A 12,132-nucleotide genomic window follows, 5' to 3' on the forward strand; every position below is an offset into this window, starting at 1 on the left:
CATAGACTACCACAAGCTTACAAGAGGCCATTGTAACCCCTTCCAGGTTGACAAAGGAGCCATAAATCAGCTTCCATGTTCCACTATGATCACAAAGCTAATCACTAACTTGGTTTTCTTGCATTTCTATTGCACAAGTGTAGGAAATGAGATCAAAACAAGGAAACAAAGAACACCATAGGATCTGCATGTATATGGAAAGTAGGTTGATATCTTCTGTGGGTCATCCATTTCCTTTTACACATTGTCATTGGATAAAATGAATAAGCGAAGTCTTGATTATTGTAGCTTGAAGTCAAGATGAATCACAATGAGTTAGGAGTCAGGTAAAATAAAAACATGTTGCAGCAAAAGTATTAATGTGTTATTTGCTGATCTTTGCTCTCAGTAAAACCTGAAGACTCTAACAGGTGAGCAGGTCAATTATAGTCACTGCTGACAACGAATGTAGATACTATGACACAGATACTCTCTGTGACTAGTGACAGCGATGAACATGACTCACCCATAATTACTGGACCAAAACCTGACGAAAGATTTATTCAGTCAGAGTCATTTGAAAGATGCTATTAGCTTAGCAACAAATTAACTTTTTGAAGTTCAAACTGGGTTAACGTTTGCTTTAAAATAAAAAGAAATTATACCACTTTTTTTTTGTTTTTTTTCAGTGAGAATGAACAAAGATTAGGCCAACTGTTGCTTTGCCTGATACAAAAATCACAGCTCACCTTATTAAATCTCAATTCAAGGGAAGTGCCCTCCCTACTGTGACCTAACATGTGCTCCCTGTGCTGTTGACAAGGCGACAGAACAATGAGCTGTCTCCTTTTCACCAGCAGCCAATGAAGCACCATGACAAATATATTTGCCATTCACATCATGTTGTCCTGAAGGTGGACCTCTTAATCCTCCACAGGGGAGGTACAGTTGGATGAGATTGTGACCAGGATTGTGTCTGCTAGTTTATATACTGGTGTTACAGAGGTTTGCCACGTTTCTTTGTATTTATATGGAAGTGTGTGTGTGTGTGTGTGTGTGTGTGTGTGTGTGTGTGTGTGTGTGTGTGTGTGTTTTAGTAAACAGCACAGGGTTCTTTGCAACATATTATCTTCCAGTTGTGCATCTCTATGGGAAGTGCTGTTACCATGGCAACACCAAGCAATGAGTATCCCTTAAAAGGCTGGGCTTCCTTGTTTCTCTTTCATCAGCTCCCAGGCCATTCTGCCTGATACACCCACAATAGTCAGCCGAGAGGCAGAGGAGGGAACACAACATTGGGATTTCTGTCTATCCTACAGTCTGTTCCTGTGATTTTGGCTTTTCAAAAAAAAAAAAAAAAAGGCAACATCTCTGAACTCAGTGGGCTATCTCCACCAGGAAAGCCTCTTTATCCAAAAGGATATCTTCACAAAGGGATATAAAGCTGACCATTGATGCTTCTGCTGCACTGTCTGAAGCCTGCCGTCCTGGGGATGATCATGCAATACATATCTCTGCATTGGCAATGAATAGAACTGTTTTCATTTTTGACACTTTTCTTGATATCTGAATACAAATCGGTATTATACATTTTAGGCAAAGAGGTTTCATATTCTGACCTTGGTTACCATTGTTACCACAGAAGAAAAGGATGGTAGTGAGCTCCTCTACTCGAAGAAGGCACTGACGGGGACAAGCTTTTTGATGCTGGAAAGTCTAAAAAGGATAGAAATTTAGAAAAAGACATGGACTTTTTGCAGTTCTCCAATTGTCCAGCTTGTAACAGAGGGAGTGACGTTGTCCTGATCCTGCCATGCTCTCATACCATGTGTGCTCCTTGTTTATCAGCTGGACAGAGAGCCAGCCAGTCTCTTTGCTGTGATACAAGCAGCACACCTGTCTGCTCTGTGCTGTGCCCCTGCTGTCGATATGCTGTGGAGCTGCCATGCTGGACCTGGTCATCTGCCACCTCCTGTCTCCCAAAACATCCCACTCTGAGGTCAGAGGTCAGCCAGCAGACAAGCATCATGGAAGGGGAGGCTGAGGAGCACCTCCAACATGGGCAGGTGATAAACTGCAGCTGCTTTTATGTATGCGTATGTATGATGAGTAATTAAAAAGGGCAGGTGCAGTACACTGTATGGAAAACAATCATGTTAACTTATCCAGACATGCTAAATGTGTGTGATTGCGATGGCGAACAGTTGTCTGTCAGCCCTATCAGCCCTGTGATGAACCCTGTGATATTCGTTTAGTTTGGGATTGAGAAATACTAATACTACTGACTAAATACTAATATACTACTTTCTATGTACTTTTGATTAATTTCTTTTGAACTTAAAACTGCCTTTATCACATATTCGATGCTGCAAGGTACGGTGAGTTCGTCATATTTCAAAATTAAAATATATGTATGTTTTCATAATGTTATTAAATCCACGATCTTGTCTTATATCATGTTCCTTCACTGTTAGGGTGCTAAATACTGCAGGGATGATGAAACAGCACAGGACTGTTCATACAGTGAGTATGGGGATGCACTCACAGGTCCAGACAGTTTATTACAGTCAACCTGTGCGCATATGTGGTCCTGATGACACTTCCTTCATTTGACTAGGTTCCATTGCTTGCAGTTCCTTGATGCCACCAATTGATGGTGCAGCCGACCTGCAAGAGGAGGAGATGGAGCAATCTGTGTTTGGTCAGGAATCATGTTTACAGTCTTCTTCCTTTGATATATGGTCATACATGGAGAGAATGAACAGATTTTCTTTTGGAGAACCATCGATAATGAAATTGTCTCTTTTGATGTGACATATTTCAGGGCTACGTTTTGCTCTGGACCCTTCTACTGCCTCTTCGTCCCTCCATCTTTCCAACTACTCCCTCACTGTTACCTATCGGGGGGAGACCCCTGCTGGCCCACTCCCAGACAACAAGGTCAGAAGGTCAATAATGTCCTCTGAACCTGGAGGTACGCTGAGCCTCCCAAAGGTTTATGCTGATGTAGCCATTGTGCGAGGGCAGTATTACTGGGAAGTGGATGTGTGCAACAGTTCCATCTACAGAATTGGTAAGAATTAACTCAAATTTGTTTTAGTTGTTTCAATGCCAGAGTGTTTATTGTTTCCAGAATCACACACAATTAGTCAGCAAGACTATGCTTGCTGAGGTCCGCACCCACATGAATGTCTTCGCAACCCTATAATCACACACATATGCACACGTCATCAAACACGACTACATAGCTTTTAGTGCCAACAAGTGGTCAGAACATTGACACACCATCGATTACTGTTGAAAGATAATAGGAAAAGGGGATTTATGTTCTGGCTTTTCGAACATTTTTTTCTAAAACGATTGCAGCAGAACTCGTCTGTCTGAAACATGTGTCAAACTTAAATAGATTATCAATATGATACCATATGCATCAAATATGGAAAAAGAAAACATGCAACCACTGATTGTGAGAACACTAAAACATGTGCATGCACATTTTCAATTTTTACTGCACATTTTTAAAAGGGATCTCTTATCTGACCCAGATTCATCTCAAGCCAGTTTATAGCGACATAAACATAACAGAATGTGTCTGGGGACGTGCTGCTTTGGTAACACACCGCTATGAACTACTGTCTGTGATGAATAAGAAAGAAACATTTTCCCACTAATTTCCTTCTTTACTATCATTCATAGATTCCAGAATATTTTTTCAGAACCCCAAACCCGTAATCACAAATCCCACTAGCTAGTTTGTGGTCCTTCCACCGTCTTTCTAACTCCTGTCCACTGCATTGTGGTCAAGCTTATTCCCACTGTGCTACAATAGATCTATTCATGTTATAATAATGCCTAAAAACCATCTGACTCATCCCTGAACATAGATTTATCCTCATCATCATCAGTTGCACTGTGATCACAACCCCTCAATATAAGGAAGGGCTACTTTGGTGCCGCTATCCCTCATACTGAGATTGTAACTGAATGTTACAAATGCTATTTATCATTTTGCCTGCATTGATTCATGTAATTACCCAGAACTCTTAAAACTCAAGTTTCCAAGCAACATTGGACCTTGCCAACAGCTAGGTCAGGTAGAAGGCACACTAGTGCTTTGAGCTAAATGCTGTCTCAGTATCACAAGTAGCAATACTGGCATGCTGATGTTAGCATGTATAATGGATATTTGTTCATGAACTGAGGGCCTTGGAAAACTATTTTTAGCTGATGATGGTGCAAACTGAGACAGGGCCAAATATCATAATTCATATTCAGTATTTTATGCTATCAATTTTTGTTCCCCCTTTAGGTGTGATCTCGTTGGATGGTTCTGATGGCTGGTGGCTGGAGAGGCAAGGCTCAAAATTTTGTGCAGTTTATGATGGTAGCAGGGAGCCGCTGTGCACCGTCCCACCTCAGATCAGAACACTTGGGGTCTTCCTAAACTTTGGAGGTGGGGGACTGAGTTTCTATAACACTCTGATCCAAGAGCATCTGGTCACACTCCCTACCCGCTTCAATCCTGCTGGGGTTCTCCCAGCTTTTGGCCTTGGCCAAGGCAGGCTAAGGCTGCGATGCGGCCTCCCCCCTCCTCACCACATCTTCACCAGTAAAAACTCAGCCTATAGGGGGCCTTGTGGATCAGATGGAGGCCGCTGGCACAAGGACATTCCCTTTCAGTCAGTACGGAAAGTGATAGAGAAGTTTGAGGAGCTGGCTGTGTCAGACACAGATTCAGGTCTGGTGTCCAGCTTTGGATCCTCCTGCTCCACCTTGGCCTCCCTTCCAGATGTGGGGACTCTAGGGATGTTTCCCTCTGGGCGCGCAGCACAGGAAACCAGGGCTGAATAAGAAGATCTTACTCCTCAATGAAAACCCTCTGACCAACACACCCACAAATCCTCTGAGGGGTTTGATCTTTGGGTGCCATTTCAAAGGCAAATTTTTCATCTTGAAGGACTTTTGGCTGCCTCTTTCCATTCTCTGTGTGACCCCAGACCTGTAATTGACTCTCTCCCCAGGACACAGTTCTTTCCCTCAACCAAACAACCCCCGCTGCTTTGGGCTTAGGCCAGAATGAGTCCTCTATAATGTAAAGTGTGAGGAAAGGGTGGGCTTTTACCAGCAGGACTCCTTGATTTGTCTCTGTGTGATGGTTGTCGGACAGTAGGGGTCCCACACTAGCGTCATGTTTTTCTACAGTATGTGTGTATGAGGGCACAGGCACTACCATGGGTGTGTGCTTTTGCCTAAGTGCTCATGCAATGCCATGTGTGTGAGCAAGAGGGAACAATGTATGAACAGCGGGAGGTGATATGCCGAGGTGTGAGTACAGTGACACCGTTGGTGTTGACACAGAGCAGCGAGGACAGGTGGTAACACACATTTATCCCGCGGCCTGGCTTCGATAGGACAGTAGGCTGCCCTTTTCTGACCCTTTGAAAACCGCAGGACTCCCAAAGACTTCAAAAGGAGCAGCAGCAAGCGAGAGAACAGAGAGGGGAAAGAGAAAACAGCATGCATGAATTAAAGACAGCAGGTGACGGTAAAAAGAAATGAGCAGAAAGAGGGACTCCTTCCAGAATCCCTGAATAGATCAAATGTCTTAGAGAATTTGTTTTAAAGTAGAAATGAGAACTATAAGCCACTAAACTACAACAGAATTGGTAATATTACATTGAGAAGCATGTGATCGGTGTTGTCATTAGTTGTCCAAGCACATTAAATGATAAAATTTCACACACATTTGACACTTGTTCCGACATCACTTCACTGGCTCCAGGTTAAATAAAATGACAAGCTTCAATATCTTTGTTTGGTGTAAATGAAACCTCTCTTGTGCCTCCTCTTCGTTGACTTAACTTCGCACACGCCTGGTTTTTAACGTTCATTTCAGATTGAATTTATGTTATCTTGGCAACTGATGTAGTGAGAGTATAATCTTTTCCTAATTTTCTCCTACATCCCTGGGGCTCCAAGCCACATTTGAGGAACTGCTGGTGCTGAGGATATTTATACTTGGCATGTTCATATTCAATCTCCCTGTGACCACTTGAATTATGATTAACTCATGTGGGCTTTAGTGTCCCAACTTCCCCTTTCCTGTCCCTGTTTTCCTCTGACTGGGGTTTTTGGACGGTTCAGTCTCAAAGTCTTTGGACCGACCACCTAAACTTTTAAATCTCATTGTAAGAAGAGCAAAAAAAAAGCTTGCAATTAAAACAAGCATCAATCAAAATGGGAAGGATCAGAGGATTTTGGCCTGTATTCATGCATACACCAAATCAGTTGAACAGCAGGTCAGACAGAGTCAAAGCAAGGCCAGACTACACGTTTTTTTTTGTTGTTTTTTTTTTTTTTAAAAGGACAGATGCAACTACTTTTGGCAAATTTCTCTATCAGCTTTACAAAGAATAATGTGTGTGTGTGTGTGTGTGTGTGTGTCTGTGTGTGTGTGTGTGTGTGTGTGTGTGTGTGTGTGTGTGTGTGTGTGTGTGTGTGTGTGTGTGTGTGTGTGTGTGCCTTTGTGGATGCAATCTCATTTATGTAAAGAAATGAAGAAGACATGATGGAGATTTCATGTGTGCATATTAGGCAACCCTCATGTGCTCCTAACACAAATGCATTCTGCAGTGTACCTGAGTATTTTTACTCGAGTATTTCCAGTGTTTGCTGCCAAGTACTTTCAGGCAAGGTTTTTTTTTTTTCTTCCATGAGAGCTTATACTGTGGGTGTTCATCAGGTTATGCCATGTTTTCTATGCTGAATATTTTTCTTCAGAATAACTTTTAGATTCTAATGAAGTAAAAAGTACATTTTTTCCTGGAAATGTAATGGGGTAAAAGCACAAAATCCCTTAAAAGGCAAATACTCAAGTAAAAAATACCTTGACATTTTACTTAAATACAGCAGAACTTGAATAAAATACTCTGATTCTTTCCACCACTGATTGATGGGCTTCTGTAATGATAGTTATCTTTATTTTACTCAAATATTTACATTTTAGGGACTTTTTATTTTATTCCTCTACATTTCCAAGGACACAATCCGAGCAGCACAACTGGAACACACAGACATGTAACATGACCTTTGTAGGTCAGTGGCTTGAGAGTTAGATGCTCCTCGGCACTGAAGCACATATTCATGAAGGTGTAATACTGGAAATACTAGAACCAAAGTACTGTTTTATCTGGGCATTTCTACTTTTACTTAAGGAACTGTGTATTTCTTCCACCATTAGACATATTAAATCGAAGGCATTGGCTGCATCATTTTAAGTTTAAGTACTTTTGCTGACTTGTGTATTTTACTCACCGAGGATTTGTATCATCAACATGATTTTACTTGTAATACTGCTTATAAGTACACTCTTAGACAGTCAGTGCTAGTTTATTGCAGTATAAACCATAAGTCCAGTTTTTAATCAGTCACATCTGACATAATCAGAAAGCTTCACCCATTAATTCATTCATTCAGTGGACGTATTTTATATCTCTGTCACTTCAGAAATAGCACAGTAATATTCACAGAATACTCGTTATGTGGGTTACCCCCTGCATTCTCACACGTCCCCATGGAGGTGTCAAAACAAACCAGTACATTTGGAGATGGCTTCTGCTCGCTAATTGCCTCTATAGCGATTATTGCTACTCACACTCCCTCCGTCCCGCATCGCAGTTCGGAAATAAGCAAAGAAATATGCGTTGTGTCTTGCCCGAGTTTCGAACGCGTCAGCAAATAGACCCCGTTTGGATGAATAAACATCAACTCTGCAAGACTTCCTCTATTTACATATTGAACGAGGAAAGACCTATTCGACCCTTTTCCGTTGCAGCAGCGCCAAATTAGCTTTACAACTAAGCGGGACGCCTCTTATTACCATCATTATTGACATCTGCATACCAGAGGCGGGGACGCATTATGTCGCGCTGTTACTCGCGCATTCTAAGGTACATCCTGCTTTACTGATATGCACGGATTCGGTTAGATGATGATTACAGCTCTCATCTCTTAATCTGAACATTTGTCATCACTTCCCCGCGTCATAAAACCAGTTATATCCTTTAGATGTCTGCTTTTGATTGAATGTCTACAATAGGAATGCAGTGGGAAATGCATCATTGTACCATGCAGGAGTGTGTATCATTCATGGCTGATCCAAACATGAGTCACACATAGCTGGTTCTATTAGTCACGCTATGACCAATGTGTTCTATGGCTATAGCCAACGTGGGAGCCCTCTCAATATCATACATAATCTATTAATACTCCATCGTAATATAGCTTGATAATGAAATTAAAGAATCACATTGTTACTTCAGTCACGTTTGTGCAACAAGATCCGTGTGATGGGGAACAGGTGGTGTGTGTGTGTGTCTGTGTGTCTGTGTGTGTCTGTGTCTGTGTCTATGTGCGCGCTCGTGTCTGAGAGAGAGAGAATATTATCACCTAGAGTCTAACCAGCAAACAGGATGCGGTTCCTATTGCAGTGAGCATTCTGTGGTCAGACATACTTGGGGGGTAACCGATACTCTTTCTTGGCCTATAAACCGGGGGGCGTCTGATAGACAGCAAATACACAGCGTGCTGATGGAGAGAGTGTGTATCCATTTAGCTGCACTATAGAGATGATTAACAGCCGATAGCCCCCCCCCCCCACACACACACACACACACGCACACACATACACACACACACACACACACACACACACACACACTGTCCCAGTGCGTGCTCGAGAGCAAATAATGTCATTTTAACTACGTTACATAACAAATCTTCTGATGTTGCGTGTTTCCTCCATGACAGCAGTGTTTCATATCGGGCCGCTGCGCTCTCAACTCTGGAGACCTTACTGGACCGCAGAGCGCTTCTTATAAAGACGGAACAAAATGTCTGCTTCACATTAAAGGCCTGATCAGAATTGCACGTTTGGCTCAGTCCACTGTTTATCGATAGCTGTGGGGTTATTGTACTATTATTGTGTTATTTTTATTTGTTTGTTTGTTTTTTTCCGTGCTGTAGATCAGTAGAATATGAGACATCCTCTACATCTCCATTATGACTTAACAAAGATCAAATTAGACTGGAGCTAGAGGAATATAAGTTACTGTCGTTAAAGAAAATGTAATAATATTTTAGTCCAATAATTGAAAGTTTATGTAAGTCTTCCAGCTGGATCTGAAGCCAAAATACACTAACCTGCATCCAGTAAATGATGTTTCTTGCACAAGTTATTGCCAGGTATCCTTTTTTTCTCTTTAATGAACTTGTTTTTTTTCTACTAAAAATATTTTTCCAAGACTAAAAGTAAATCCAAATTCTGCATGTTTAATTTTCTTCTCCCGAAGTCAGCTTTCACCGTAATATCTTGTTTGGATTGGTGAAAGAAGTGAGCTATTGTGCGAGTATATTTGGATTGCTTTATACGCAGGAGGGATCTAATTCAGCCGATTTTTCTCCCTAAATTGCTATATAATAGCTTCCAATGGAGTTTGGAGGCTGTTTCTAAACATGAGCTGGACGCTTCCAATACACAAGCCGTCATAACTTCGCCCCCAATAGACAATTTAGCCTCCAGTCTGCCTAATGAATCACCGTGTGCACCGCGGAAGAAAAGCGTCGCTTATCACCCCATGATGAAGTGCAAACAGTCCATCATCGACCATCATTGTTAGGGGGGAAGGGGGGGGGGGGTGCAGGGTGGATGGGCGCTGCGTGAATCCCAACACCCAAATGGAAGTGGCTCCCACAGCGACATTAAAATAGCACCTTGCGTTCTCACCCTGGTCCGCACTTTTGGCACAAAAGCGAGTAGATTTGACACGTTTTCCTATAAAATTCTCTTTAGGCTAGAGGCTGTAGAAATGGAACAAAATAAAGTCCACCAGTGTTTTGGTCCCTCAGTGGGGAAGTGGGGTCTGGATATTTCAATTGGAGCAGAACATAAAACAAAGAATGTTGTAATTTCACTGTCAAAGCTTTTCCCTCCTCTGTATTAAACTCAAACCCAGATAATCTTAGGTGGGGTTACAGAGGACGCATAGAGCTTGGCAACTGGACTACCATCATCTTTGATTGTTATGATGGAGAATTCCCAATCAGCTAGTTATTACAAACATATCAGTTATATTAAAAGCCTGACCTTCACCAAGATAAATCAACATGAACACTACTGCAGCAATGTAAACTTGAACAGCGCAGCATTTGTTCGGGCCCTCCGGGGAGCACTTTGATTTGTTCTTTCGCTAAGTTTTGTTTGATGGGAAATTTTCCCAGATCTAAATATGTCCTAATAAATTTTACTTATTGTTGATGTTGTGTAGCTCCACACTGGTCATGGAGAGGGCTTGATGTTCAATAGTTTTTTTGGCCCTGGTGCTAATTTAAGAACCTATGCAAATCAAACAAGTCCTAATATGTGGGGATTGACTTGTACAGGTATAAGTTTTGAGACAAGCCAAGAGAAACAGTCTGAGGTCTAGTAGGGGACAGAGGTTTGCAGCAGAGAGCCAGGACAGCCAATTGAAAATGGTTCTCTTGAGGTATGCCAGCTATTTTCATTTGTGTCCGTCACTCACATCTCAGCTTCAAACTTAAGAAAAAAATGATATGGATCAGCCAACTAGACACACACACACACACACACACATGCGCACACACACACATGCGCGCACACGCACACACACGTTCCTCCTCACTTACTGATTAAGAGATTCACGCTCTATGGGGTCAGCTGTGTTGCACCATGCCCTCATTTTAGGACAATTTTACGACTGTAATATAATGACAATATATTAGCAAAATAATGCCAGCACACCCAGGATATTAGGAGGATTACCAGATTCAAACATTAGAATAAGAATGTACAAAGTAATAAATGAAATTATCCACGGAAAATGTTGGTGACAGTTTTATGTCAACAAACATGCAACAGTAATTTATTGAGGTTCGACAAATTATTGAGTTCATATGTTTTTGTAATACAAAAAGTCAGGGATGCACAATAACATTGGCACCAACAACATGGGCTTTTCCAAATATTTGGAAATAATCTAATAAGATGTCAAGTTCCCGTATTCACGGCGTTTAACCATTTTTAAGTATGTAAAAACGTGAATATCATTTTTAATATGTCTTTAAACAGATAATATTGACATTCTTATGCTGGCTATCTTCCAAGAAAATTGGCATATTGGACATTAGAAAAAAAAAAAACAATAATGTTCATGTGCATGATTGTCATGACAGACACCACCGATCAGCGTGATGGAATTCTTTCATTTCACTGGCATTACCAAAATGATAGAAGAAATCCAAAACAATAACTCACTATGAAAGACAACCAATTCATTCCCCGTGACCAAGAGATTGTGCATCTTTAATGTTTTTGTTTGTTTGTTTGTTTGTTTGTTTGTTTGAATGGAATCCAAGCTTTTATCGGACTAACATTCACTGTGGGTGCCCTCTCTCCGTTTCATCTATCAAAATCAAAGTTGTTCCTGAGATTCAACTGTTCAAAATGTTTTGGTATAAAATGCAGGCTGACTAGACTGGTTCATTTCCATTTGTTAAGTGTTAGTGAATTGAACTCAGCCCCCCCCACCCCCACCCCCCACCCCCATCACCTCATACCCCATGGCCAGATTAATTTCCTATGTGATCCCTAGCTGCTGTTTGCCACTGGGATCCTATTGATCTGTATGATGGCACGCTAAAGATTATCAATTGATAAGATGATTAGCAGAGAATTACATCGCAACAACTTTGATGGCAGATGAATCACGATAATAAAGTCCGCTTCAAAATTAGGCCTCTGATGAAACGTTGATTTTGCTCTGTTTTCTCATCTTCTAAGTACTGAGGCACAATGCAGTTGTGAAACAGAAGTAGCCCAAGTCTTAAAGACTGTTTTCTGTTTGTCTGAGTGCACTGTGTTGGTTTGCATGTTGTACATTGTTGTTTGTTTTTTTTACTTTGATGGTTTTTAATTTTTGTTTACTGCATGAAAGTGCAGCAAACATTCATTAACATACATCATGAATATTGATCATATTTGTAAATCTGCATTCATGACTTTCCAAGTATGGGAGCATGTGTATATATAGATAAACAGTTTTTATGTTTATAGATATTTCTGCATTTCAAATGCAT

General features: G+C 41.2%; 1 protein-coding gene across 1 annotated transcript; it reads left to right on the forward strand.

Moving 5' to 3' along the window:
• Positions 1 to 1,724: 1,724 nt before the first annotated feature.
• Positions 1,725 to 4,830, forward strand: LOC147254429 (uncharacterized). Its single transcript, XM_086215792.1, has 4 exons — positions 1,725 to 2,055; positions 2,597 to 2,680; positions 2,804 to 3,052; positions 4,289 to 4,830. The coding sequence occupies exons 1-4, from the start codon at positions 1,725 to 1,727 to the stop codon at positions 4,828 to 4,830; spliced, it is 1,206 nt and encodes a 401-aa protein (XP_086071918.1).
• Positions 4,831 to 12,132: the final 7,302 nt, after the last annotated feature.

The sequence above is a fragment of the Aulostomus chinensis genome, chromosome 10 (genome assembly GCF_037954235.1).
Source record: "Aulostomus chinensis isolate RoL2024-O1b breed Wild chromosome 10, RoL_Achi_v1.0, whole genome shotgun sequence".
Taxonomy (NCBI): domain Eukaryota; kingdom Metazoa; phylum Chordata; class Actinopteri; order Syngnathiformes; family Aulostomidae; genus Aulostomus; species Aulostomus chinensis.